The sequence below is a fragment of the Panthera onca genome, chromosome X (assembly GCF_046562875.1).
Source record: "Panthera onca isolate mPanOnc1 chromosome X, mPanOnc1 haplotype 2, whole genome shotgun sequence".
In the NCBI taxonomy this organism is placed as follows: Eukaryota; Metazoa; Chordata; class Mammalia; order Carnivora; family Felidae; genus Panthera; species Panthera onca.
Window position 1 is genome coordinate 46,970,870 of NC_138357.1, and position 25,103 is coordinate 46,995,972.

Below are 25,103 nucleotides of genomic sequence, written 5' to 3' on the forward strand. Positions count from 1 at the left end.
CAACAAATAAAAGATAAAAATTTCTCATTAGAGGACACACTATCTATGCATCCAAAAAGTTCAGTTAACTACAACAGGATACACATGATCCAAACCAAGGCACAGTATAGTAACATTGTCAAAACCAAATATGTGGCATTACACTGTAGCAACTTTATATTGGCAATTTTCTAGTTTTTGAGGTGGGTGGTGGTTTCACAGTATGAAAGAGGAAAGGGAAGGGAAGGGAAGAAAAAGAAAGAAAAGAGGGACAAAGGGTTAATGATACAGAGTGTATTGTAGACCAAGGATGATGATAAATCTATTCATCTGTAATCCACTTAAAAAATATTTTAATGCTATCTTGTTTAGCTGTCTGACACTCTCTCTAAATAAGAAGAGGTCAAATATTGGAGTGCAAGTTTCAAGTGTGAAGAGAAGTGAAGGGAGAAGGTGAGAAGGAAGTTGGTGAAAGCAGTTTGGGGTATACGGATTTTGAGGTTCCTCAGGGACATTCAAGCAGTGGTATCCAATAGACAGTTGGCAAAGAGGGTGTAAAGCTCAGGGGAGAGGATAGCCTGGTGCTGGAGATTTGCGAATCATCTACGCTTAGAGGGAAATGAACAGAAATAACTCAGGAAGAGAGAACGCGTGGACTGAGGAGAGAGGAGGCCCAGGAACACAGCTACTCAAGGTGGCAGCTCTACTTTCTGGCGGACACTACCACCAGAATTCTGGAGTCTGGCAGAGCCTGTCTTGAAAGCAGCCTGTGGGATTCAGTTGCTGAGTGCTCTCTGCAAAGTCAGGTACCCTCCCTGCGATCAGCTGTCACACCTGGCAATGACGTACATCTCAGAGGGATGCTGTGTGAGGACCTGAGATGCGCTCCAGGTAAAGCACCTGCGGTAAAGAAGCCTCTGGGCTGCCCTCTCGGTAGCCCCCTTTTGCCACACTGCTCCCCACTGTCTGTGGCTGGCTGGTCCCTACGGGATGGGGATGAGGGGGCGGAGCGGGGTGGGGAACCGAGCTTGGGTGACGCGGCGCTCACGTGACCGGTCGGGCGCCGACGTGGGCAGCAGCCCCCGCGCCCGCCTGCTCACCCGCCCTGCGGTCCGGTGCCTGCGCTGTTGGCTCCCGTCGCCCGCGCAGAACCAGCTCCCTGAGCTGCCCGGGCGGCGGGCGAGGGGCCGGCGGGCTTTGGCGAGCCCGAGGAGGCGCAGGCCTGGCCCGGGCCCCGCAGGTCCCGCTGGTCGGTGTGAAGGTGGGTGCTGCCGGCGGCCCCGGGCAGGGGTGGAGGTGGATGGGAGTAGGATCTGGGAGCAGGGCGGGGTGGGGAGGGGTCCGGGAGGTTGGGGAGGAGGGGGACGCGGCGGGGATGTGGGCAGGTGAGGAGGGAGCATCTTGCAGCAGGCTCTGTCGCCTCCTCGACGCCCCTCCTCTGCGCTCTCCATACATTTTTGGACCTGAAATGGGAGGGGGGCGCCCCCGCAGTGCGACAGTGAAATGTAGACAGACATATTCTAGAAATAACCCCCTCTCACACTCTGCACCTAAGTGGAAATATTGACCTCCGCAAAAAGAGGGTGAGGGCGGGCGGCTTGTCTGCAGGGGAGGGGGTCACAGAGACCCAAACAGTTTGGAAAGCATCCTGGTCTGGAGCCTGAGGCCTGGAAAGTAATGGCGGCTGGGATGTGGGGGAGGTAAGTGAGGGAAATGTTGCATGAGGAGGGCCCAGATTCAGGAAAGAAACATCAATTTGCTGAGAGCAAATTGCTGAGACGCCCTGCCCCTGTCTCCTGTCTGTCTGCAGGTCTGTGTGTCTGTCCCCAGCACTCTGCAAGACTAGAAAAATAGGAAGAACCTGTTCAGAATCCCTGCGGGTGAGTGAAAGGAGGGAGGGGCACTGGACAGAAACAGTGAGGGGAGGGTGTAGAAAGCACAGCTTGGGCAGAATTTGAGAGCCCCACTGCCCATCCCCCACCACATATATTGCACACACCCCACCACGCTTTAGGATGGTAGAGAAGATGGTAGGGCCTGCCAAGGAAATGGTTGGCTCTCAAGTGTGGGATGAATTATGGGGTAGAGGGTGGGCAGAAGACACACTTGGAGGGCTGGGCCAGGTCAAAGGAACCCAGCCAAGGGGAAAGATGCCAGTACTATCAGGACCTGCATTCCACCTCCAAGCCCTCAGTCTCCCTTGTCTTCTTTATCTTCTCTTCCCCTTACCACCTCACCACACCCCCCAGTACAGGAAAAGAAGGGGAAATCTCAACATGGAAAAACTCTACAATGAAAATGAAGGAAAGCTGGAAATCGAGGGAACGCCAGAAGATGAAGTAGATACAGAAGATGAAGGAAAATCAGATGAGGAAGAAAAGCTGGAAGTGGAGGGGAAGCCAGGGCATGAGGGGAAGCTCCAGACTGAGGGACAGCCAGATGATGAGGGACAAGCAGAAGATGAGGGAAAGCAAGAAAAGCAGGGCAAGTCTGAAAATGAGGGAAAACCACACAGTGAGGGCAAGCCAGAATCCCTGGCAAAGGCTGAGAGTGAGTCGCGGGCTGCCGAAAAGCGCCCAGCTGAAGATTATGTGCCTAGGAAAGCAAAAAGAAAAACGGACAGGGGGACAGACGATTCCCCCAAGGACTATCAGGAGGACTTACAGGAAAGGCACTTGGGCAGTGAGGAGATGATGAGAGAATGTGGAGATGTGTCAAGGGCTCAGGAAGAGCTAAGGAAAAAACAGAAAATGGGTGGTTTTCATTGGATGCAAAGAGATGTACAGGATCCCTTTGCCCCAAGGGGGCAACGGGGTGTCAGGGGAATGAGGGGCGGAGGTAGGGGCCAAAGGGGCTTACATGATATCCCGTATCTTTAATGTCTTTGGCGTTCATTTCTGATTTCTCTAATGAGAATATTGCTGATCCTGCTTTCCCAAGCAGGCATTTGCCAGGCTATGTGCTTTAACCTTAGGCTGATACTTTGCTTTAGGTGTCACTCTTGGTTATCAGCAGCCTTTTGATCCAACTACAGTGTCCTCTGTCTTTTAGTAGGGGATTTTCACCCATGTGCATGGAAAAGATGTTCATGGTACATTGTAAAATAACAATAAAGATAAAACCATTTTCAGAACCATATATACAGTATCAGCCCATTTTTGTAAAAATATATTGGCATAATGCATTTGTTCACAGAGAAGACTCTGAAAGTGTGTTACACTAAAAAGTAGACAATATTTTTTCCTGTATGGTAGTCAAAATAGGCCTCACCTTTACTCAAAAATGAGTTCAACCACATCATGGTTTGGTAAGGTACCTCTGTGCCATTCCCCTGTGTGCATGCCCATCCCCATGTCTTTCCCTAGTTGTAACCATGTCAGTGATCACCGCTGCTCCTCCTGAGTCCTGTACCATCCTATGGCTCCCACCATGTGTGATTCTTTTTATTTGTTCACTCATCTCTTTTTCCTAAAGGATATATGAATTATGTTTTTCATAATTAAAAAATAACTAAAACCAGAAAATAATACATGATTGAACTGTTTAATGAGTTTAAGAGGGCAGTGAAGATACTTAAAGTTCCTGTTGTTAGAACATATGATAATAGGTAAAACTCCCATTTTCTGGGACTAATAGCTAGAGGAATCCACCTGGCAGACCCATTTCTGTAAGGGTCAGTGTTGTCATTTGTGAAATGGGGATATTGCTTGCTTCATGGGCCTGCCAAGTGGATCAGATGAGGTACTGAGGATGTGAGCTGTGTTGTAACCCAGCCTCTACCACATACTTAAGGGACAAATGGCTCCCACACCATTCCCATGCAAGAACAGGTATGTGAATGGAATCAGACACTTGGAGCAGGACTGAGGGAGGCCTCACCTGTGCCCAGTAACAAGTCTAGGCAGCTAGAACATGAATGCAATTGTCTCCTGGATACTTCGATGTCCACTGAGCTCTGTGCCCTTTCTCCTGGGTTCTGTACTCATTACTGATACTGTCTAATGAGGAGGAGGCCTTAAGGTGCCAAAGCCCTATCAATTTCTCTAGAACAAATGCCCACTCACCCTTGACCCTTATAGAAGTGTGGATGGGCTTTTTCCCACTTGAATTACAGTTATTCAGTTACCTGTTAGCAGCTGAATGCTAGTGCTACTTGGGACTCTAATATCTGTTATTTTTTAGCAAAATGACCATTTATGTGTATTTTTTAGTTTGTGTGTTTTTGCATACATGAATATCCTCGTCAAATTCAGATATTGCAAGCTAGACCAGGAAAAAAAATATATCTGTATGATAAAAGCTGTGCTATTCTTACAGGTTAATATCTGCAAACTCTTTCCTAGGTTGAATTCTCTCCCAAGAAACTTGTCAGGCCCACATGAGCAATTCAGCAGACCCTTAAACATATTTAATTTTTAGGTCCTTATTCATGAACATGTCGTGTATAGACCAGCTCCATCAGTATCACCTGAGAGTTAATTAGAAATGCAAAATATCACGGGGTGCCTGGGTGACTCAGTTAAGTGTCTGACTCTTGATTTGGGTTCAGGTCAAGGCCTCATGGTTCATGATTTCAAACCCCACATTGGGCTCCACATCAACAGTACGGAGGCTGCTTGGGATTCTCTCTCTCTCCCTCTCTTTCTGCCCTTCCCTTGATTGTGAATGTTTTTTTTTTTTTCTCTCTCTCTCAAAATAAATAAATAAGCTTAAAAAAAGAAATGCAGAATCTCAGGACCTCCCTCAGACCTACTGAGTTAGAATCTTCATTTTAGCAAGATCCCCTGGTGATTCCTTTGCACGCTGAAGTTTGAGAAACACTGGCTTAGATGGAGACTCTTTTCAGGCTCTCCACTCCCACGTTCCCATAAAATATGTGCCTGAAAAGATAAATATATGCACCATATAAGATACACATCACAGATTATTAAATAGACCTACGTTTGCCAAACTGCAGTTACCCTTCCTCCATGCATTGGTAGGTCTTGGAACTAACTCAGTGGGTCAAGACTTTGAAATTTTTAATGAAATAAGATAGAATAAAGTCAAATATAAAATTGCATTGCAGCCATGGTGAATATTATGTAAAATTTGTGTTTCAGTATGCGTGTGTGTGTGGGGGGGTGGATGTGGGTGTAACATGAATTGTGATGAGAAAATATATTTCTTACTGTGGGCTGTGGTTGTAAAAAATTGAGATACACTGCACTGGACTCTTTGCATCTCAAATCCTATCCAGTCCATTTCATACTTGTATCCCTAGTGCCCAGCACAGTAGCTGACAAATTATAGGTATTTAATAAAAAGCATAAATAATAATGACTAATTCAGGAACCCCAATTTTTCCCCAAGCCTAATCCCTGTCTACATAAATAACTTTGGGCAAATAATTTTAATTGTCTAACAGGGTTTACTTATATTTCCAAAAGTATCAGGGAACCATGAGCTTCACAGAATGGATAGAGCCTACTGCAATTCACAGCCAGATTTGCCATTAGTAAAAATACACACACACACACACACACACACACACACACACACACTCAGCAGCACCAAGGAGAGCCACCAGCTGGAGACAGTGGGATTTCTCAATCCCAGGAAGATAGACTCTGTAAAGTGAAATTAAACAACTGTGTAATCTGTGCTGTAAAAGGATCCAGTAGAGGACTCTGTATATGCCACAACAGCACAGCCTCACAAAAGAACGGTATGCCTGCCAGAGTGAGAGGCCAGGGTAAGGAGCTGCCCTGCAGGGATAACAGTTGAGCTACCTGTAGATGATCTTTCCCCAGTTAGCCTGTGGGAATCAGGGCCTTAGATTTTAGAGACAACATCTATCACATTGGTTTTTTGCTTCGACTCCATATGTTTTCCAATTTTGAGTGGTACCCAGAGCAAGAAAAAGGTCTACGGGCTATAGTGCAAGCTTCTCTGACACTTCAGCCTCATGACCTGCAGACTCAAGTGTATTACATTCCTGCTATGTAGAGTCTATGAAACCTTAAAAATTCCCAATAATAGAATTAAAAACCACACTCCCAGTGTTTTCGAGGAAACCATGCCCTCTTCTTTTAGCAATTAGTCTGTATTTGGGAAGCTGCTCAGTTGGGCTTCCTACCAGACCCTGGTAGAGACTGAGCACCTAACAATGAGGTATTAATTTTCTGTATGAGACACCCATTATGAACTTGTTTCTATTTACTCTGTTGAATAGTAGAGTTTTGTGTGAGCAACTGCAACTTGATCTAAAGGGCTGGGCTTGGGTACATCAAGAAGGCACAAGTAAATTACATGATACCTATTACTGCTACTTCATTGTCTCTCTCTCTCAACCATCATGTACAGCCTCATGAGAGTTCTTCATTACCAGTTAGAAGAGGGATAAAACGATGATCCAGTTTATGGATGTATCTTCTTGATATGTTGACAGTAGATGCAAGTAGATGTCTGCTGCATTATAACCCCACTCAGTAATGACTCAGAAAAACATTGGGAAGGAAACATGTTACCAGTGGGTAGAAAGCTATGTGGTTCATGTAGCTGTTCTCTTTGTATAAAACTCATGTCTGTAGGTATGGATCTACTCTGACACATATGCAATGATAAAAAGATTGGTCAGGGACTTTGGAAAGAATTAAATTGGAAAATTAATAACAGTGCAGGTATTTGTATCCCATGATATAATTATTTACTATTGCACAACAAACTACCACACAACAGCATGATTGCACTCTCTGCTCAGGGTCTCACAAGGCAGACATTAAAGTGTCAGCCACAATGAGTTCTCATCTGGAAGTTCTGGGGAAAAATCTGCTTCCACATTCATTTATGTTGTTTTCAGAATTCAGTTCCTTGCAGCTGTAGCACTGTGGTACCACATTTTTTTTTTTTTTTTTTTTTTTTTGCTGGCTATCTGCTGAACTATTTTCAGCGTATAAAAGCTTGCATTCTTTACCATAAGTCTCACTCCATCTTCAAGCCAACAATAGCATATTGACTCTTTCTCATGCTTCTAATCTCTGACTTCTCTGTATCTGACTCTAGACCCCTATTTAAAGGGATGATGTGATTACAACAGGCCTACCCAGATAATTTTCCCAAAGTCCACTGGTCTGAGACCCTAATTACATCTGCAGGATGGCTTCACAGAGACACATGAATAAGTGTGTGATTAAATAACTAGAAGAAAAGTATATATGCAATGCCAGCTGGCAATTTGGTAGGCAATCTTAAAATTCTGCATACCACAGTCCACCTTCTGATTCCTGAGGATTCATGTCCTTTCCAAATGCAAAACATATTCAACTTCTCCCAAGGTTAACAAGAATCTCACTCCCTTACAGCATTAGCTCAAAAGTCAAAATCTCATCATCTAAATCACCTAAACCAGATATGGGTGAGGATCCTAGGTATAATCTGTTAAGTACAGTTCCTGAAGATATTTCTCTCCATCTGAAACTCCATGGGCCCATACACTAAGTGGTCATGGTGACAGAGTTGGATACTATGACTGGGCTCCACAACATTGCCTTCCTATTACCAAGGCTGACCTGGCTACTGCCACTACTACGTGTTCAAAACTCCCACAGAAGAAGACAATGCTGACCCGTATATTTGGCACAATTTCCTGGTGCAACCAACTAGTTTCCTACTGGTAAATTGATTATATTGGAGCCCTTCTTTCATAGAATAGAGGAGTCATAATTTTATTCCTAAAAGTAATAGATATTCATATCAGTGGAAGAGTTGCCTTTACTGTCCATGACACTTCTGCCAGCATAATCATGTCTTAGTTGCCTGAATAGTGCCATACACAAAATCACCAAAATATTTTTCAACCAAGGAATTTATTTTGCCACAAAAGATAAAAAGAATTTAGCTCAATCTCATAGAATTTACTAATCTCTGACTTCTCTCATTGTGAAGATTTGGTGATAATTCTTTTTTAAATGTTTGGTAGAATTCAGCAGTGAAGCCATCTGGCCCTGAGCATTTATGTGTGAGTATTTTTTATTACTACTTCAATCTCTTCACCTGTTACAAGTCTATTCATATAATCTATTTCTGCTTTTTCATGGAGGTATAAAATACATACAGTATTATATTAGTTTCAAGTGTACAACATACTGACTTGACATTTTCATATATTACAAAATGATCACCACATTAAATCTATTTACCATCTGTTACCACAGATGGCAAAATATTTATAAATATTTTATGAGATAACTGAAAATTATTTTATAACTGTAAGTTTTTACTTATTGATCCCTTTCATTCTTTCCCCCACCCATTCTCCTCCCTTCTATCAACCACAAATCTGTTCATTCCTTTTTTTCTTGGTGAGTATAGATTTGTCATTTTGTTTCCCTTTTCAATGAACCAGCTTAGTTTTACTGATCTTTTCCATTGTCTTTTTAGTCTCTGTTTCATTTATTTCTGCTCTTATCTGTATTATTTTCTTCCTTCTACTAACTTTAAGCTTCATTTGTTTACAATTTCCTTTATTTATAAAGTTTAATTATTTGAGATTTCTCTTGTTTCTTGAGGTTGGCCTCTATTTCTATGAACATCCCTCTCAGAATCACTGCATCCCACAGATTTTGATATGTCATATTTCTGTTTTCATTTGTGTGTAGGTATTTTTGATTTCTCCTTTGTTTTCTTTGATGAACCATTCTTTCTTCAGTAACATGTTGTTTTATTTCCAAGTTTTTATGTGTTTTTTTTTCCAGTTTTCTGCTTATAATTTATTTCTAGTTTCATACCACTGTGGTCATAAAATATGAATGACATAATTTCAATCGTCTTAAATTTATTGAGAGTTGTTTTGTGGCCTAACATGTAATCTATCCTTGAGAATGTTCGATGTGCCCTTGAGAGAATGTGTATTCCATCACTTTTAAGTGGAAAGTTCTGTATATGTCTATTAGATCCATCTGGTCTAATGTATCATTCATGGCTAATGTTTCTTTATTGACTTTGTCTGGATGATCTATACATTGATTTAAGTGGGGTGTTAATTTTCCTTATTATTACAGTATTACCATCAATTTCTCCTTTTAGTTGCATTAAAGTTTGCTTCATGTATTTAGTTGCCCCAGTGTTGGGTGCATAGATATTTCCAAATGTTATATTTTCTTGTTAGATTGATCCAAGAGTACAGCAAGATAATAAGTCTTTTGTTAAAGTTTCTGTTTTAAAGTCTACTTTGTCTGAGTATATGCACTTTTTTTGTTTCCATTTGCATGGAATATCTTTTTTCATACCTTAACTTTCTTTTAAGTTTATTTATTTATTATTTTTTAATCTTTTTATTTTATTTGAGAGAGAGAGACAGCGACAGAGTGCAAGTTGGGGAGGAACAGAGAGAGAGAGGCACAGAATCCTAAGCAGGCTCCAGCCTCTGAGCTGTCATCACAGAGCCCAACATGGGGCTTGAACTCACAAACTGCAAGATCATGACCTGAGCTGAAGTCAGATGCTTAACTGACTGAGCCACCCAGGAGTCCCTGTTTATTTATTTATTTTGAGAGGGACAGAGACAGCATGAGTGGGGGGCGGGGTGCAGAGAGAGAGGGAGACAGAGAATTCCAAGCAGGTTCCGCACTGTCGGCACCGAGCCCAATGTGGGGCTTGAACCCATGAAACTGTGATATCATGACCTGAGCCGAAACCAAGAGTCAGATGCTTAATCTACTGAGCCACCCAGGTGTCCGTCATCCCTTAACTTTCAATCTGTGTGTGTGCTTACTTCTAAAGCGAGTCTCTTTAGGCAGCATATGTCTTGATTTTTTTTTAATCCATTCAGCTACTCTATGTTTTTTACTCAGAAAATTCAGTCCATTTACATTCAAAGTAGTTATTCATAGGTATTACTTATTGCCATTTTATTATTTTCCGGCTGCTGATGTAGTTCATCCTTGCTCCTTTATTCTTGTCTTACTCTCACCCTGTTGTTTGATGACTTTCATTAGTGTTACGTTTAGATTATTTTCACATTTTCTTCTGAGTATTTACGCTAAGCTTTTGCTTTGTGTTTACTGTGAGGTTCACCTACATCATCCTATGTAAATAACTATCTATTTTAAGTTGATAGCAACTTAAATTTTAACACATTTCCAAATGCTATACTTTTGCATCCTCTTTATGTTTTATGTTTTCAATGTCATATTTTACAAATTTTTATTTTATATATCCTTAAAATAATTATTGTAACTTTATTTAATTTTACTATTTTTGTCTTTCAACTTTTCTAGTAGCTTTCTAAGTGACTGATCCACATTTATTATATAGTTACCTTTTCCAGTAAGATTTTTACTTTCATATGTTTCCTTGTTATTAATTAGTTCCATTTTTTTTCAGCTTAAGGAAGTCTTTTAATATTTCTTATAAGGTTGGTTTAGTAGTGATGAACTCCTTTAGCTTTTGCTTGTGTAGAAAAACCCTCTATCTCTCTTTCAATTATGAATTATAATTATGATTATAGATGACATAATCATTTCAATTATGAATGATAATCTTGCCAGGTAGAGAGTTCTTGACTGGCAGTTTTCCTTTCAGCACTTTGAATATGTCATGCCATTACTTTCTGGCCTTCAAAGTTTCTGCTAAGAAATCTTCTGATAGCCTTATGGGGTTTCCCTTGTATATAAAAACTTTTTATTTCTCTTGTTGCTTTTAAAATTCTCTCTTTAACTATTGACATTTTAATTATAATGTGTCTTAGTGGGGATCTCTTTGAGTTCATCTTATTTGGAACTCTCTGTGATGTCTGAATCTGAATGATTGTTTCCTTTCCTAGGTGAGGGATGTTTTTAGCCATCGTTTCTTCAAATAAGTTTTCTGTTTTTTTTCTTCTCTCTCTTCTCTTTCTGGGCCCCCTACTATGTGAATGTTATTCTGACTGATGTTGTCCTATTGGTCCCTTAACTTATCTTCATTTTTTAAATTATTTTTTCTTTTTGATGACCTGTCTAGATGCGTTCTATTGCTTTGTCTTCCAGCTTGCTGATTAGTTCTTCTGTTTCATCTAGTCTGTTATTGTACACCTCCAGTGTATTTTTGAGGGTTCAATTATTGTATTCTTTAGCTCTATGACTCCTGTTTGCTTCTTTCTTTATATTTTCTGTCTCTTTGTTGAGGTTCTCACTGTGTTTATCCACTATTCTCCTGAGTGTGATAGCTTCCTTATGATCATTCTCATTAAGGTCTTTTGAGGTTTTGTCTTGTTCTTTCATTTGAAACATATTTCTCTGTTTCTTCATTTTTCCTGAGTCTGTGTTTTTTTCTAAGTATTAGGCAAAATAGCTACCTCTCTTAGTCTTGAAGGAGTCTCTTAGCTTTAGGTAGATAATGAAACATCTTATTCAACCTTGCTCTAGTTCTTGTTTTTCTCTTAAATCTTTGTGATTATCTAAACTGCCTGATTTATTCTTGAAGTGTTCCCACTTTTGGAAGTGTGCCAAGACATGTCAGTGCTCCAAAAGCAGGAATCTCATTTAGCACCTAGGTCAAGCTGATTGGAAACCACAGGCAGACAGCAGCTTTTAAATTATGTAAATTTTTACAGTCCTGTCAGGCTGCAATTATTATCCCCACTAGCCTCCAGACCAGAAAATCTGGAAATTTCCTTTGGACAACAGTTGCAAAAATCAGGGTTTCAGATATGTATATAAGCTCCTTTCTGGGAGGTCTCATCAAACTGTAACAAGGCCTATGGAGTATGCAAAGATGGGGTATCTTTCTGCTTACAGTTCCTGGGAGCACTTCCTTAGCCCCTAGATGTGTGGAAAATCTGAAGTCTGTCCTTCAGGCTAAAGCTCCAAGCTAAGTAAATAGGCCTTTTTCATAGGAAGACTGGGGTTGTGTTTCAGTCTGTTGTCTGTTCAGCACCCTGGGGGTGGTAGCCAACCAAGAACTGTCTTTCTGATTGTTACATTCCCATGAGGTTTAGGAACACCAGTCAATTGGCCACTAGGGCCAGGTTATCAAGAAGGATCCATTGTGTGAATTTCATGCTCCCTCTGGCTTTAGCTAGGCAGCTGAGGAGTGTAGGAGGTAGGATATGCTTGCCAGCTTCAGAAAGGCAGTGGGAAAATGTCTTGACTTTGCATGCCTATGGCCTTCAGAAATGTATCAAGGCAGTGCTTTTTCTGTCCTCATGTGCCAGCTTTAAGCTAGGAGTGGGAAAATGCCATGATTGCCTTCACTCCCCAGCACTGGCCACGGAGTAGGGGGAGTGTTGCAGTCCCCCATGCTCTCTGGATTCAGCAAAGCATCAGGGTAGTGCCACAACTGGTCACCCCCAACATGTCTTAGCAGTGTGGCAGGAGGGTGCTGCATTTGAACTCAACCACCTGTACTGGTAGGGTAGGTAGACAGTGCAAAACATGGCATCTGCTAGTGCCTCCATCTCTGGGAAGTGTTCCAACTGTCCCCTGCCCCTCCAGCAGATGCTTTTGGATTAGCAAATGAATCTCCTTCACATTTAGTCGAGGTGATTTTTAATGGGTCTCAGGATGAGTGAGACAACACATGAGTTCTTTAAAGGGGGAATCTCAGTTTCCTATAGCACATTGGGCCCCTTAGACATCAGCCCCATTGGTTTGCTAAACCAAACATTTTAGGAGCTTGTCTCTGTTGCAGATCCCAGGGTTTGGGGTGCCTGATGTGGGGCACCAACCCATCACTTCTCCAAGAGATATGCAGGACTGGTGATATCCCTCCCTATTGTGTGCCACTGTACTGGGGGTGGGGTTTTTGGAAACTATGTCTGTCTGTCTCTCTTACCCATCTCAATGTGATCTTTTTATCCCTTGTTGTGGAGAAGCAATTCTTCTAGTTTTCAGATCTTTTTCAGAGGAAAAAGATCTATCTATATGTAGCTGTAGATTTGAGGTATCCATGGGAAGATACAAGTTCAGAATGTTCCTATCGTGCCACCTTGTAGAAATCTCTCTTTCTTCTTAAATCTGTGGAATTTTTTTTATGTTTATTATTATTTTTTTTTTTTTTGAGAGAGAGCAAACGAACACACAAGTGAGCTGGTGAGAGGCAGAGACAGAGGGAGAGAGAGAATCCCAAGCAGGCTCCATACTGCCAGTGCAGAGCCTGACAAGGGACTCAACCCCACGAACTGTGAGATCATGATTTGAGCCAAAATCAAGAGTCAGCCACTTAACCAACTGAGCTGCCCAGGAGCCCTTCTCTTTCTTCTTGATTCAATTTTAGTAGTTTATGTCCTTCTAGGATTTTTTCCATTTCATTTAAATTATCTAATTTATTGGCATACAGTTGGTCTAGTATTGCTTTATATATATATATAATTTTTTTATATATATAATATATATATTATATATTATATTATATATAAATTATATATATATATAAATTATATAAATATATATTTATAAATATATTATATATATAATATATATAATATATATTATATATATATAATATATATAAATAATGTATATAAAATTATATATATTATAAATATATATAAATATATATAAATATATATATATATTTATATATTTATATATTTCTTTATATATATAAATATATTTATATATATATATATTTATATATATATTTCTTTAAGGTTGATAGTAACATTCCCTCTTTCACTTCTGATTCTAGTTATTCAAGTCTCTCTTTTTACCTTGGTCAATTTAAAGGTTTGCCAATTTTGTTGACCTTTTCAAAGAACCATCTTTAGGTTTCACTGATTTTCTTTATTGTTTTTTTCTCTTTTCCATTTCATTAATTTACATTATAATCTTTATTATTTCCTTCCTTTTGCTTGCTTCATGTATAATTTGCTCTTCTTTTTGCTCTGACCTAAGGTGTAAGGATAGGTTATTGATTTGAGATCTTTCTTCTTCAGTTGGACCCCACAAATTTTGGCATGTTGTGATTTCCCTTTTGATTTCTTCTTTGAGCCATTGGTTATTTAGGAGTGTGGTGTTTAATTTTCACATATTTGTGAGTTTCCCAATGTTTTTCCTGCCATAGATTTCTAATTTCACTCTATTGTGGTTGGAGAACATACACTGCATTATTTTTATCCTTTACATTTACTGAGATTTTTTTATGGTGTAGAATATCACCTATCCTGGAGAATGTTTCATGGGCACTTGAAAAAAATGTATACTCTGTTGTTGGGTGGAGTGTTCTATAGATATCTGTTAGGCATGGTTGTTTCACAGTGTGGTTAAAGTTTTCTATTTCTTTGCTGATTTTCTGTCCAGTTTTTCTATCCATTATTTAAAATGCAGCATTGCAGTCTCAAAGTATTGTTTTTAAATTGTCTATTTTCCATTTATTTCTGTCAGTTTCATTTCATGTATTTTGGTGATTATTAAATGTATAAATGTTAATAAATTGTTATATCTTCCTGATAGGTTAACCATTTTATCATTATAAAATGTCTCTCTTTACCTCCAGTTGCAATGTTTAAAAAAATGTTTTAATGTTTATTTTCGAGAGAGAGAGAGACAGAGACAGAGCATGAACGGAGAGGGGCAGAGAGAGAGGGAAATACAGAATCTAAAGCAGGCTCCAGGCTCTGAGCCATCAGCACAGAGTCCAATGCAGGGCTTGAAACCATGAACTGTGAGATCATGGACTGAGCCAAAGTCGGGCGCTTAACCAACTGAACCACCCAGGTGCCCCAACTCCAGTTGCAATTTTTATATTAGCATCACTTTTGTCCAATGTTAGTATAGGCACTCCAGCTTTCTTGTAGTTGCTGTTTGGACGATATACTTTTCTCTATCTTTTTATTTTCAATCTATTTGTATCTTTCAATCTAAAGCGTATCTCCTATAAACAACATATAGCTGATTGTGTTTTTTTTAATACAGTTTGATAATGTGCGCCTTTTGATTGGAGTGTTTAATGCATTCATAATTAATTTCATTGTTGATATAGCTAGATTTACTTCTGCCATTTTAGTTTTTATTTTCTATTATCGTATCCTTTCCTTTATTCCTTGTTCAGTGCTTCATATTGCATTACCAGGTTATTTTTAAATGTATTATACTTTAATATCTTTTACAACATTTTTCACTTATTTTTTAGTGGTTGCTGTAAAGTTTACCATATACATCCTAACATATCATAATCAGCTTCTGATTCATACCAGTTTAATTCCAGTGATACATAAAAATGTTATTACTATATAGCTCTATTCCCTTATAACCCCTTTGTGCTATTTTCATTATATTTTACATTTATTAATGTTGCAAAGCCAATAATATATCATTATAATTATTTTTTTATAATCTGTAGTTATTTCCTCAGCCATTTAGCGCTTTACTCCCATTCACCTCCTCTCTGCTGTTATTAGCAAATATATTACACATATAGTAAACTTCTATATGTTAGTCCCAATAATCTCTCTCTCTTCTCTCTGGTACTACTCTTACATATAATGCTCATATGCCCAATGGTGTGCCACATTTCTCTGAGGCTCTGTTCATTTTCTTCATGCTTGTTTCTCTATTACATAATCTCTATTGATCTATCTTCAAGTTTTCCAACTCTTTTTCTGCCAGTTCAAATTTATTGTTGAACCCCTGTAGTGAAATTTTTACTTGAGTTATTGTACTTTTCATCTCCAGAATTCCATTTGGTTCTTTTTATAATTTCTATATTTTTATTCATATTCTTTTCTGGATATGACATTGTCATTATACCTTCCTATACATCTTTAATCATGATTTCCTTTAGTTCTGTGGAAAATATATATGTATATTATATATATGTATAAAATATGTATATTATATATGTATATATACACATATATATATTTAGAAATATAAATATCTATACCTATTCATCTTTGAAATACTTTTCTATTAGATCTCATACCTGGTCACTCTCCCAGTTTCTGTTGCTTGCTTTTTTCCCAGTACTTGAATTTACTTTTTTGTTTCTTTGCATGTCACATAATTTTTGCTGCAAACTGAACATTTTAAATAATATATCAACTCTGTATACTCCCCTCACACACACACACACACCATGATTTGTTATTGTTATCTACTTGTTTATTTGTTTAGTGAATGGCTGGACTATTTTAGTAAAGTCTATCCCCCCACACAGTGTTAAGCATCTGATGGTTCAAGTTTGGGTATGAACACAGACTTACTGGAATCACAGTGGTACTGGTAGAGCTTTCCTTCACTGTTTACCTGACACATATAGCTGTCAATTTCTACTAATTACTAGAGCTGATTGCTCTATTGTTTCAACAGTGCCCTGGGCCATAAATTTCTCTACAAACTAATCCAATCAAACTGTGGCTCCTTCCATGGATAATTTCTGAGGTCAGTATTTGATACTTTTTCTGACTCCAGAGGCTCCTCGAGCTGTCTTATATTTCAGCTCTATACTGCAAACCAGCCAGGCCACAGTCTAGGCTCTATGTTCATTAGATCCATGAATATTCTTCCAATTTATTTTCACCACAACAATCACCCTTCTTAAGAGTGCCCTTAGGCTTAAAATTCTTCATCCTTCATTGTAGATGAAGTCAGTTTCTTTGGGAAGAGATAAGGAGCTATTTTATGGCTTGCTTATTCCACTGATAAAATCTCTGAGCAAGGGCTCTGGAACTGGGGATGGGGCAATGGATAGCTTCTTTCTGAATATAACTCATGTTGTATGATCTGAGCCCTCAGTGAAAGGGGACAGCAGCCTGAGGTCCTCTCAGCTTACCTTTCCTGCAATAGTACCACTGCCTCATAAACTGAGGCAAGGGACATTGGGGCCACAAATATTCTAGGCATGCTATGCCCAAGGTACATTCTCTGTTCCACAAGTGGGAGTTGGGTAGAAGAAGGAAGCCCCACTTCTCAGCTGAATTCATACAGGACTTAGTCTCAGCAACAGACAATTGGGATAAGGGTAAGAAATGCTAAAGTCCTGCTCCACTTGTGAAGAAGGCCCTCTGATGGGATCTGGGGGAGAGGGAGCCCTGTGTTTTTGGCTCTAGCAGCGTGGAAGAATGTATCCACCTCACTGAGCTTGGAAAGTGGGGAATGAAGGAACTGTCTTGGTTCAAATATTACAGGCTCTCACCATACTAAATTTTTGTAGATTTTCTTGAATAGATGTTTCTTTGTGTGCTGTTTGTCCTTAGCATTGCAGGATTTTTTTTACCTCAATACCTGGGGTCTGTCGTCTCACTGTTTTGAAGAATGAAGAGGCAGACATAAAATAAAATGAGCAGCAGGCAAAAGTTTATTAGAGTATAAGATTAGAAAGTATGAAAGCTCTCTTTACAGAGTGGGGGCATTCAAAAGTGAACACCCTGCAACTACAGGTAAGGGTCTTTGTTGTATAAGGTTTTGGTCAGGTCCCACCCCTACCTGTCCCCTTTGTTCCTTCTCAGGTTCTACCCTTATTGGCTTGATAACTCTAGGTGCAGGGCTGTCCATTCTTGACTGGCTCAATTCTATTGTGTGAGGAGTCAGACTACAGTCATAATGTCCCTCGAATAACATAAGTTTTATGGTTTACCTATTTTAGTTAGGTATTTTGACTGTCAAATTCTTAAGGGGGAGTAGGTGGTATCTGTTACATTCTTAAGTGGATCCTTACACTTGAGGGAGTTTGCTATGGTCAGAAGCTCCCAGTATTTTTCCAAAATATGTGTTTTTCCCCACCCAGGGACCTCAGGTCTTGTCCTTTCCCTCTTTGCCTATTTTATCATATATATCCTTATCATATTTAAGACCATTTTCAAAATACTTTAATGGTTGTTGGTTTTTTAAATATTATTTTCATCACTTTCAATGGGTATCAGTCAGTGGGGTTCCTCAGGCTGTCATGATAGAAGTGAATCTTCCATTATTTCTTCATAGTGTTTCTCCCCCATTCTCTTTTGCCTCTTCTTCTGGAAATTTGATTACATATAGGATAGATTTTTTTTTCCCCCACCATGTCCCATTAGTCTCTTATAGCCTTTTCTACATTGTTTATCTTGTTGCCTATTTGTTCCTTAGTGTGACAGAGGTTAGCACCAGTTCAGAGTCTTTAGCCAATAACTCCCAGAAGGTCGTGATATTTCCTTTTCCCTAGTACACAGTCACCCTAAAAAATATCTGCAGGTCCCATTGGGAAAGGTTTGATGGAAGATTTATAGTATACACCAGTGGCTTCAAGGTCCTAACTTAAATGTACCCTCTGTTCCCTTTAGTTGGGTAAGAAGTTGAGAAACCTCACTACAGCAACTCAAATTAAACTTTCCAGCAGACCTAGAATTTTTTTCTGCCTGAATATGTTGAGCAACATCCTGTAGACTGCCCAATTATTTCACTTTTTGGAATGCTCTGGTTAGCCATCACCACAGATCCCTGTGGGTCAAACATCCTCTAATTAGCATTTCATTCTTGTGGCTTACTGTGGTTATTGTACTCACCTTGTCTTATATGATTAAGCACTGTCACCTGACCCCCACCACTCTAGGATCCCTTCAATTCACATTAAGATCAAGTAGCCAATTCCACTGCAGCATTCTCCACCATTGTCTCCAGCCTACAGAGAACAGACACACAGAAATTTTCAAAAATGCTTGATGACCCTCTGACCACTGCATTTCTTAATGTTTTAGAGCATGTCTACACAAAGTCTCTATCTGATACATCAAGGTTCTATTCCTTCTCTACATGTGCCCTTACCCTATTGTAAAAGCCATAGCAGGTAGAATATTTAATTGGCAGTGGAACTCTGCAACACTGAGTACCTGGGCTTGGTCCTCAGCTTTATCTATCATAACATGAGGGACTCCTCCAAACATGTCATGCAGGCTTTCTAGTGATCTAGATGTGTTTTCTATTGTATTTTCATAGCTTTAAAATTTCTTCTTTTTCCTATGCATACTCTTTAGGACCATCAGATGAATGTAGGTGACTTCACAACCTTTTGGATAATTATTTTCAACACAGTGTTTAAATGACACATCTACTTGATTTCCCAAAACTTTGGATTTCTGTACTTTATTCCATGCCACGAGTGGTGTTAATTTGATTAAGTGTGATACTACTACATGCCATTACCAGTGAACCTCTCCTAACACCTGCTCCCCACTCTCCTGACCCCCATTGTAAGAAGGTTATTTTTCACTCCTCAAATGAGACACCCAATTCCTGGAGTAACTTTTGGTATCTACTGTATCTGAGAAGAGCATGACAGAAACAGGGGGCACGTTCACATTAGAAAATGTGAAAGGTGGAGTGCCTGGGTGACTCAGTAGGTTGAATGACTGACTTCAGCTTAGGTCATGATCTTGCTGTTCCTGAGTTTGCGCCCTGTGAGAGGCTTTGTGCTGACATCTCAGAGCCTGGAGCCTGCTTCTGATTCTGTGTCTTCCTCTTTGCCTATCCCCCACTCACACTCTGTCTCTCAAAATAAACATTTAAAAAAAGAAAGAAAATGTGAAAAGAGATTTAAAAAAATACAATATACAATGGTGTGAGAAGAATATTTGAGTACCACAGGGACAGTACAATACTCCATGGCTAGTAAAGGTAAGATTATCAGCCCTAGGCCTGGGGGACAAAGGAAGAGAGGATTTGCTAAACTCTGGAGACACAGAGCCTATGTTGAGAGGGCCACCTTGCAGGAAACTTTGGAGAGGAGACTCAGCATCTGGTGACAGTGCAGGAAACAAAATAGGAGGAAAATTTCCTGACCACATTATCCACCACTGGTTCCCAAAGGACAAAGGAGTCCTTTGATGTAGTTCATACGGGCCAGACCCCCAGGACATAAAACAGGGAGAAGAGTGAATCCAGATAAGAAGGTGGATAGATATCCAGCAACTGGGGTGAGGACATGTTAGTAGTAGTCACTGGGAATTGTGTGTGCAGTGAGAAAGGGTACCCCATCAGCTTTATTTACATGGCAAGGAAGAGGGTAAAAGGTATATTGTTATTAGAGGTTAACCTGACTGGGATTTGTCTGAGCTATTCTACTGAAATAAGAAATGCACCTGTGTGGTACTGTCCCATAGTAAAGGTATTAAAGATACTAAGAATATTGTTTTATAACCATAGGTCTGAGGAGTTTTGGATGCTTTGTACTAGTTTGTTGTTTATTGGTAACAAGGTTATTTGCACCTGATCTTGGTGAATCTTCCCACCAAGAGCTCTACTGTTGAAGCTAGCTACATATCAAGAATATGCCTACATAACCATCAGTGTAGGAGAATCCTGGGCTGAGACTGCATTTGTGCTCTCTGGTTCTGAGGTATTCTGTGTACACATCAGTGTTTCCTGGTCCAAAAGATGTGCATATTGCCAGGGATCTTATAGACAGGGAGGAAAATTGGAGCTTGAACCTGGCCACCCTGCTAGTGAAGTCCACAGTTATTTATCTAGACAAGAAATGATCTGGGGTGAGAACTCCTATTATTATTTACAACTTTATTAGGAACCTATAACTTGTCAGACACTGTGCGAGGTATTAGAGGTACCAGGATGGAAAGAAAAGATTGTGCTTTGAGAAGCAGAGTCCAATGCATTGTTTCTTAGTTTTTTTAAAAGCTTCAGTCCACAATCACAAATATATATGTATATATATATATACACATATATATACATATATATACATAAACATATATACGGGTATATATACACACATACGCACATAATGGAAACACAAATTTCACAAAACAATTTTCAACCTACCTACCTGTGATATATTCTGATTCTTTCCTATTTAGCTGTAATCAATTCTACTCTACCCTACTTCCTTAAAAAATTGCAGGTCTTGACTCATTACATTTGTTTCAGGCTCTATTAATTCAGGGAATATGGGACTAAACTTAACACACCACAGTTTAACAAATATCATCTGTGATGTGTATCTTCTGGAGCACATATATTTATTCTTTTAGGCACATATTTAGTGGGGAGGCTAAGTAGTCTCCTTGTAGACCAGTGCTTCTCAAACTTTAATGCATACAGAAATCAATTGCAGATCTTGTTAAATTAGGATTCTGATTCAGTACATCTAAGATGGAGACTTGAGATTCTGCACTTCTATCTCTCAGGTGATGCTGATGCAGCTGGTCCATTGACCACTTTTGAGTAGCAATGCTCTAAAAACCTTAAGTGTGGGTAGGTGTGCTAACCTTGTAAAGCAGGACCTGGCAGGAGTTTCCTAGGAGACAATTACCTCTAAGGAAAGAGGAATCAAGCAGACAAGGCACTGACAGATGAGAAAACCAGTGTGTGGAACTCAGATTTTATTTCAACTTCCCATATTTGAATTTGGTAGAGAGATAGCTGTATACAAAAACATATTTACAACACAACAAACACAGAAAGGATTGGTTTGCTAAGAAAAAATCTGAGATTAAGTGTCAAAGTATCACTGGGATGTTACCCACTTGTGTAAACATAATTCTAGCTTTATCCTCACTTCTATAGGTGATATGGTGTGAGGCAGGTTTTGGGCTTACTGGGGACTCCAGGGAAATCGACTGGACTTTGTCACCTTGAGGACACCAGCCTGTCAGCAACAGTGAGAACCTTAAGAGTGTGCCCAACCCATGAGAAGAGGCACACTGTGCAGCAGACATAGCAGTACCCCGGGCAGGGTGGCACCCATCTTTTGACTTCCTGGACTAATTCCTGGTTATTGGTGAGCTGTACCTCACCCCCCTTCTAAATGTCTGATGAGGGTCTTAGTCCTGCTAACATAGGGGAAAATGTAGAAACCAGACCAACACAGCTCACATACGCGCTGCTTCATCTGTTCTACTCAGGAATATTGTGAGGCTAGTATTATCCCCATTTCAGAAAGACAAGACTGTGTTTTACAACAATGGGTCTGTTATAACTGCCAGGTTATTTCTTCTAAATATGAGTCCTAGAGGGAATATGAGTTTCACATATTAAGTTCTGACAAAAATTTTAAGTGTTTCCACTAGCCTTCATAAATTCACTGAACAGATGTTCATATTTCTTTTTCCATATTGTTTTCCTTTTTTATATTTTAGCATTTCCTTATGAGAAAAGCAATCTGTGTTCTTTAGGAAAAAAATAAACATACAGGTAGAAAGAAAACAAAGAAATCAAGTTCTCCACAGTATACTAATTCAGAGAACTATTAACCTTTTGGTGAACAAATTTTCTATTTTTCCTGTGCACAGATATACTACATAAACTTATGTTTTTTACAAAAGTGGACCAATTCTGTAGAGGATATTATAAGCTGCTTTATTTTCCCAAAAATTATAATGTCTTTGCAATGCATGGGTGAAAATCCCCTACTGATAGAGTGCTCTAGTTGGGTCAGAAGGCTGCTGATAACAAAAGCCACAGCTAAAGCAAATTATTAGTATAAGGTTGAAGCACAGGGCCTGGCAAATGCTTTCCAGAGGCACTACACAAAAGGAATGTCTTCAAAGCCCCTTTGTGGGGCCCTGCAACCACCCCTGAGTTCCCTTGGGCCCCTTGGGTGGAAGGGGTCCTGTAAACTTTTTTGCATCCACATAAACCCCCCCAATTTCTGCTTGGTTTTCTTTACCTCATCCTCCACCCTGGCCATCTCATCAAATTCTCTTATCATCTCCTCATTGCTCAAATGCATATCATGTATGACCTCTTTATATTCCTTGAGGCACTGAGCCAATCCCTTTTTGGTTTTTCTTTTGGCCTTCTTGGGTACATCATCCCCAGCTGGGCGCTTTCCTGCAGTCTTTGGTTCATTGGCTGGTTTTTCTTCTTCTTTTGGCTTTTCCTGGCTCTCTGGCCTTCCCTCATTCTCTGATTTTTCCTCTTTTGGCTCTCCCTTGCTCCTTGCTTCTCCTTCTTTTGGCTGTCCTTTGTTCCCTGGCTTCCCCTCACTCACAGGTTTTCCTTCTTCTTTTGGCTTTCCCTGGCTCTCTGGCTTTCTCTCACTGACTGATTTTCCCTTGCTCACTGGCTTTCCTTCTTTTGCCTTTGCCACACTCCTTGGCTTTTTGTTGTCCTTTAGAATTTCATTTTCTGTCTTTCCCTTGTGATTTGTTTTCCCCTCATTTTCTAACTTTTCCTTGTCTTTCAGAGTACAAGTTTCTTCTGGCTTTCCCACATCCTGTGGCTGTTCTTTGTATTCCATCTCTCCTTGCTTCTCAGGTATTCCTTCATTTCCATTGCAGAGTTTTTCCATGTTGAGATTTTGCCTCCTTTTCCTGTCGTGAGGGTGGGAGGAAGAGGAGACAAGGGAGACTGAGGGCTTGGGAGTAGAATGCAGAATGCAGGTCTGGATCATATTCACACCTATGTACTCTTATCTGGGTTCCCCTAACCTAGCCTGGCACTCCAAGTGTGCTCTTTTGCCAAGCTCCTTCTCCCACCATTCCTTCCACATACAGGAACCAACCATTTATCTCAGGCCCTGTCATTGTCTCTTTGATTGCTCAGCATGGTAAAATGTAAATGTGTTGGGAGGTGGGTGGTTAGACCCCAAATTCTGCCCATGCTGTACCCTCCACAATCCCCACCCTTCTAGGTCCCTGTCCAGACACCCCCTTACTTCACTGACCTGCAGGAATTCAGGACAGTTTTTTCTTCCTTTGCTAGCCTTGTAGAGTGCTGAGAATAAACACACAGAACTGCAGACAGACAGGAGAAAGAGGCTGGGCATTTGGTGGATGCACAAAGACCTGGGTCCCTTTCCTGAATCCTAGCCCTCCAAGTGTCTTCTGCACATTAATTTACCCTACCATTCCTCCCAGCCGTTTCCCTGGCAGGACCTACCGCCTTCTGTACCATCCTTCAGCGTGGCTGGGTGTCTGCAATATATGTGGTGGGGGGGATGGGCAGTGGGGAACTCAAATTCTGCCCAAGTTCTGCTCTCTACACCCCCACCATCCCTGTCCAGTGCCCCTCCTATTTTTCTAGTCTTGCAGAGTGCTGGGGACAGACACACAGACCTGCAGACAGACAGGAGACAGGGGCAGGGCGTCTCAGCAATTTGCTCTCAGCAAATTGATGTTTCTTTCCTGAATCTGGGCCCTCCTCATGCAACATTTCCCTCACTTACCTCCCCCGCATCCCAGCCGCCATTACTTTCCAGGCCTCAGGCTCCAGACCAGGATGCTTTCCAAACTGTTTGGGTCTCTGTGACCCCCTCCCCTGCAGACAAGCCGCCCGCCCTCACCCTCTTTTTGCGGAGGTCAATATTTCCACTTAGGTGCAGAGTGTGAGAGGGGGTTATTTCTAGAATATGTCTGTCTACATTTCACTGTCGCACTGCGGGGGCGCCCCCCTCCCATTTCAGGTCCAAAAATGTATGGAGAGCGCAGAGGAGGGGCGTCGAGGAGGCGACAGAGCCTGCTGCAAGATGCTCCCTCCTCACCTGCCCACATCCCCGCCGCGTCCCCCTCCTCCCCAACCTCCCGGACCCCTCCCCACCCCGCCCTGCTCCCAGATCCTACTCCCATCCACCTCCACCCCTGCCCGGGGCCGCCGGCAGCACCCGCCTTCACACCGACCTGAGGGACCTGCGGGGCCCGGGGCAGCCCTGTGCCTCCTCGGGCTCGCCAAAGCCCGCCGGCCCCTCGCCCGCCGCCCGGGCAGCTCAGGGAGCTGGTTCTGCGCGGGCGACGGGAGCCAACAGCGCAGGCACCGGACCGCAGGGCGGGTGAGCAGGCGGGCGCGGGGGCTGCTGCCCACGTCGGCGCCCGACCGGTCACGTGAGCGCCGCGTCACCCAAGCTCGGTTCCCCACCCCGCTCCGCCCCCTCATCCCCATCCCGTAGGGACCAGCCAGCCACAGACAGTGGGGAGCAGTGTGGCAAAAGGGGGCTACCGAGAGGGCAGCCCAGAGGCTTCTTTACCGCAGGTGCTTTACCTGGAGCGCATCTCAGGTCCTCACACAGCATCCCTCTGAGATGTACGTCATTGCCAGGTGTGACAGCTGATCGCAGGGAGGGTACCTGACTTTGCAGAGAGCACTCAGCAACTGAATCCCACAGGCTGCTTTCAAGACAGGCTCTGCCAGACTCCAGAATTCTGGTGGTAGTGTCCGCCAGAAAGTAGAGCTGCCACCTTGAGTAGCTGTGTTCCTGGGCCTCCTCTCTCCTCAGTCCACGCGTTCTCTCTTCCTGAGTTATTT

General features: G+C 41.2%; 3 protein-coding genes across 3 annotated transcripts; 1 reads left to right on the forward strand and 2 right to left on the reverse strand.

Moving 5' to 3' along the window:
• Positions 1-684: 684 nt before the first annotated feature.
• Positions 685-3,117, forward strand: TCEAL6 (transcription elongation factor A like 6). The gene is given in 4 exon segments (XM_081792481.1): positions 685-870; positions 1,790-1,859; positions 2,229-2,777; positions 2,779-3,117. Coding segments are annotated over 4 exon segments (660 nt in total). The 5' UTR covers positions 685-859; the 3' UTR covers positions 2,809-3,117.
• Positions 3,118-20,649: 17,532 nt separating this feature from the next.
• Positions 20,650-23,154, reverse strand: TCEAL2 (transcription elongation factor A like 2). Its single transcript, XM_081792330.1, has one exon. The coding sequence runs from the start codon at positions 23,152-23,154 to the stop codon at positions 22,387-22,389; it is 768 nt and encodes a 255-aa protein (XP_081648456.1). The 3' UTR covers positions 20,650-22,386.
• Positions 23,155-23,775: 621 nt separating this feature from the next.
• LOC145713499 (uncharacterized) lies at positions 23,776-24,761 on the reverse strand. Its single transcript, XM_081792331.1, has 2 exons — positions 24,482-24,761; positions 23,776-23,920 (listed from the first exon to the last, which is right to left on the reverse strand). Exons 1-2 carry the CDS (start codon positions 24,738-24,740, stop codon positions 23,877-23,879), a joined length of 303 nt encoding a protein of 100 aa, XP_081648457.1. The 5' UTR covers positions 24,741-24,761; the 3' UTR covers positions 23,776-23,876.
• Between the last annotated feature and the right edge of the window lie 342 nt (positions 24,762-25,103).

What these genes read in the sequence shown, in the direction of transcription:
- TCEAL2 (XM_081792330.1), bottom strand. Translation starts at nt 23,154, where the DNA reads ATGGAAAAACTCTGCAATGGAAATGAAGGAATACCTGAGAAGCAAGGA.
- LOC145713499 (XM_081792331.1), bottom strand. Translation starts at nt 24,740, where the DNA reads ATGGGGATGAGGGGGCGGAGCGGGGTGGGGAACCGAGCTTGGGTGACG. An exon ending in GGGCCCCGCAGGTCCCTCAG is followed by an intron (nt 23,921 to 24,481) that starts GTCGGTGTGAAG and finishes GTCTGTCTGCAG; the next exon opens with GTCTGTGTGTCTGTCCCCAG.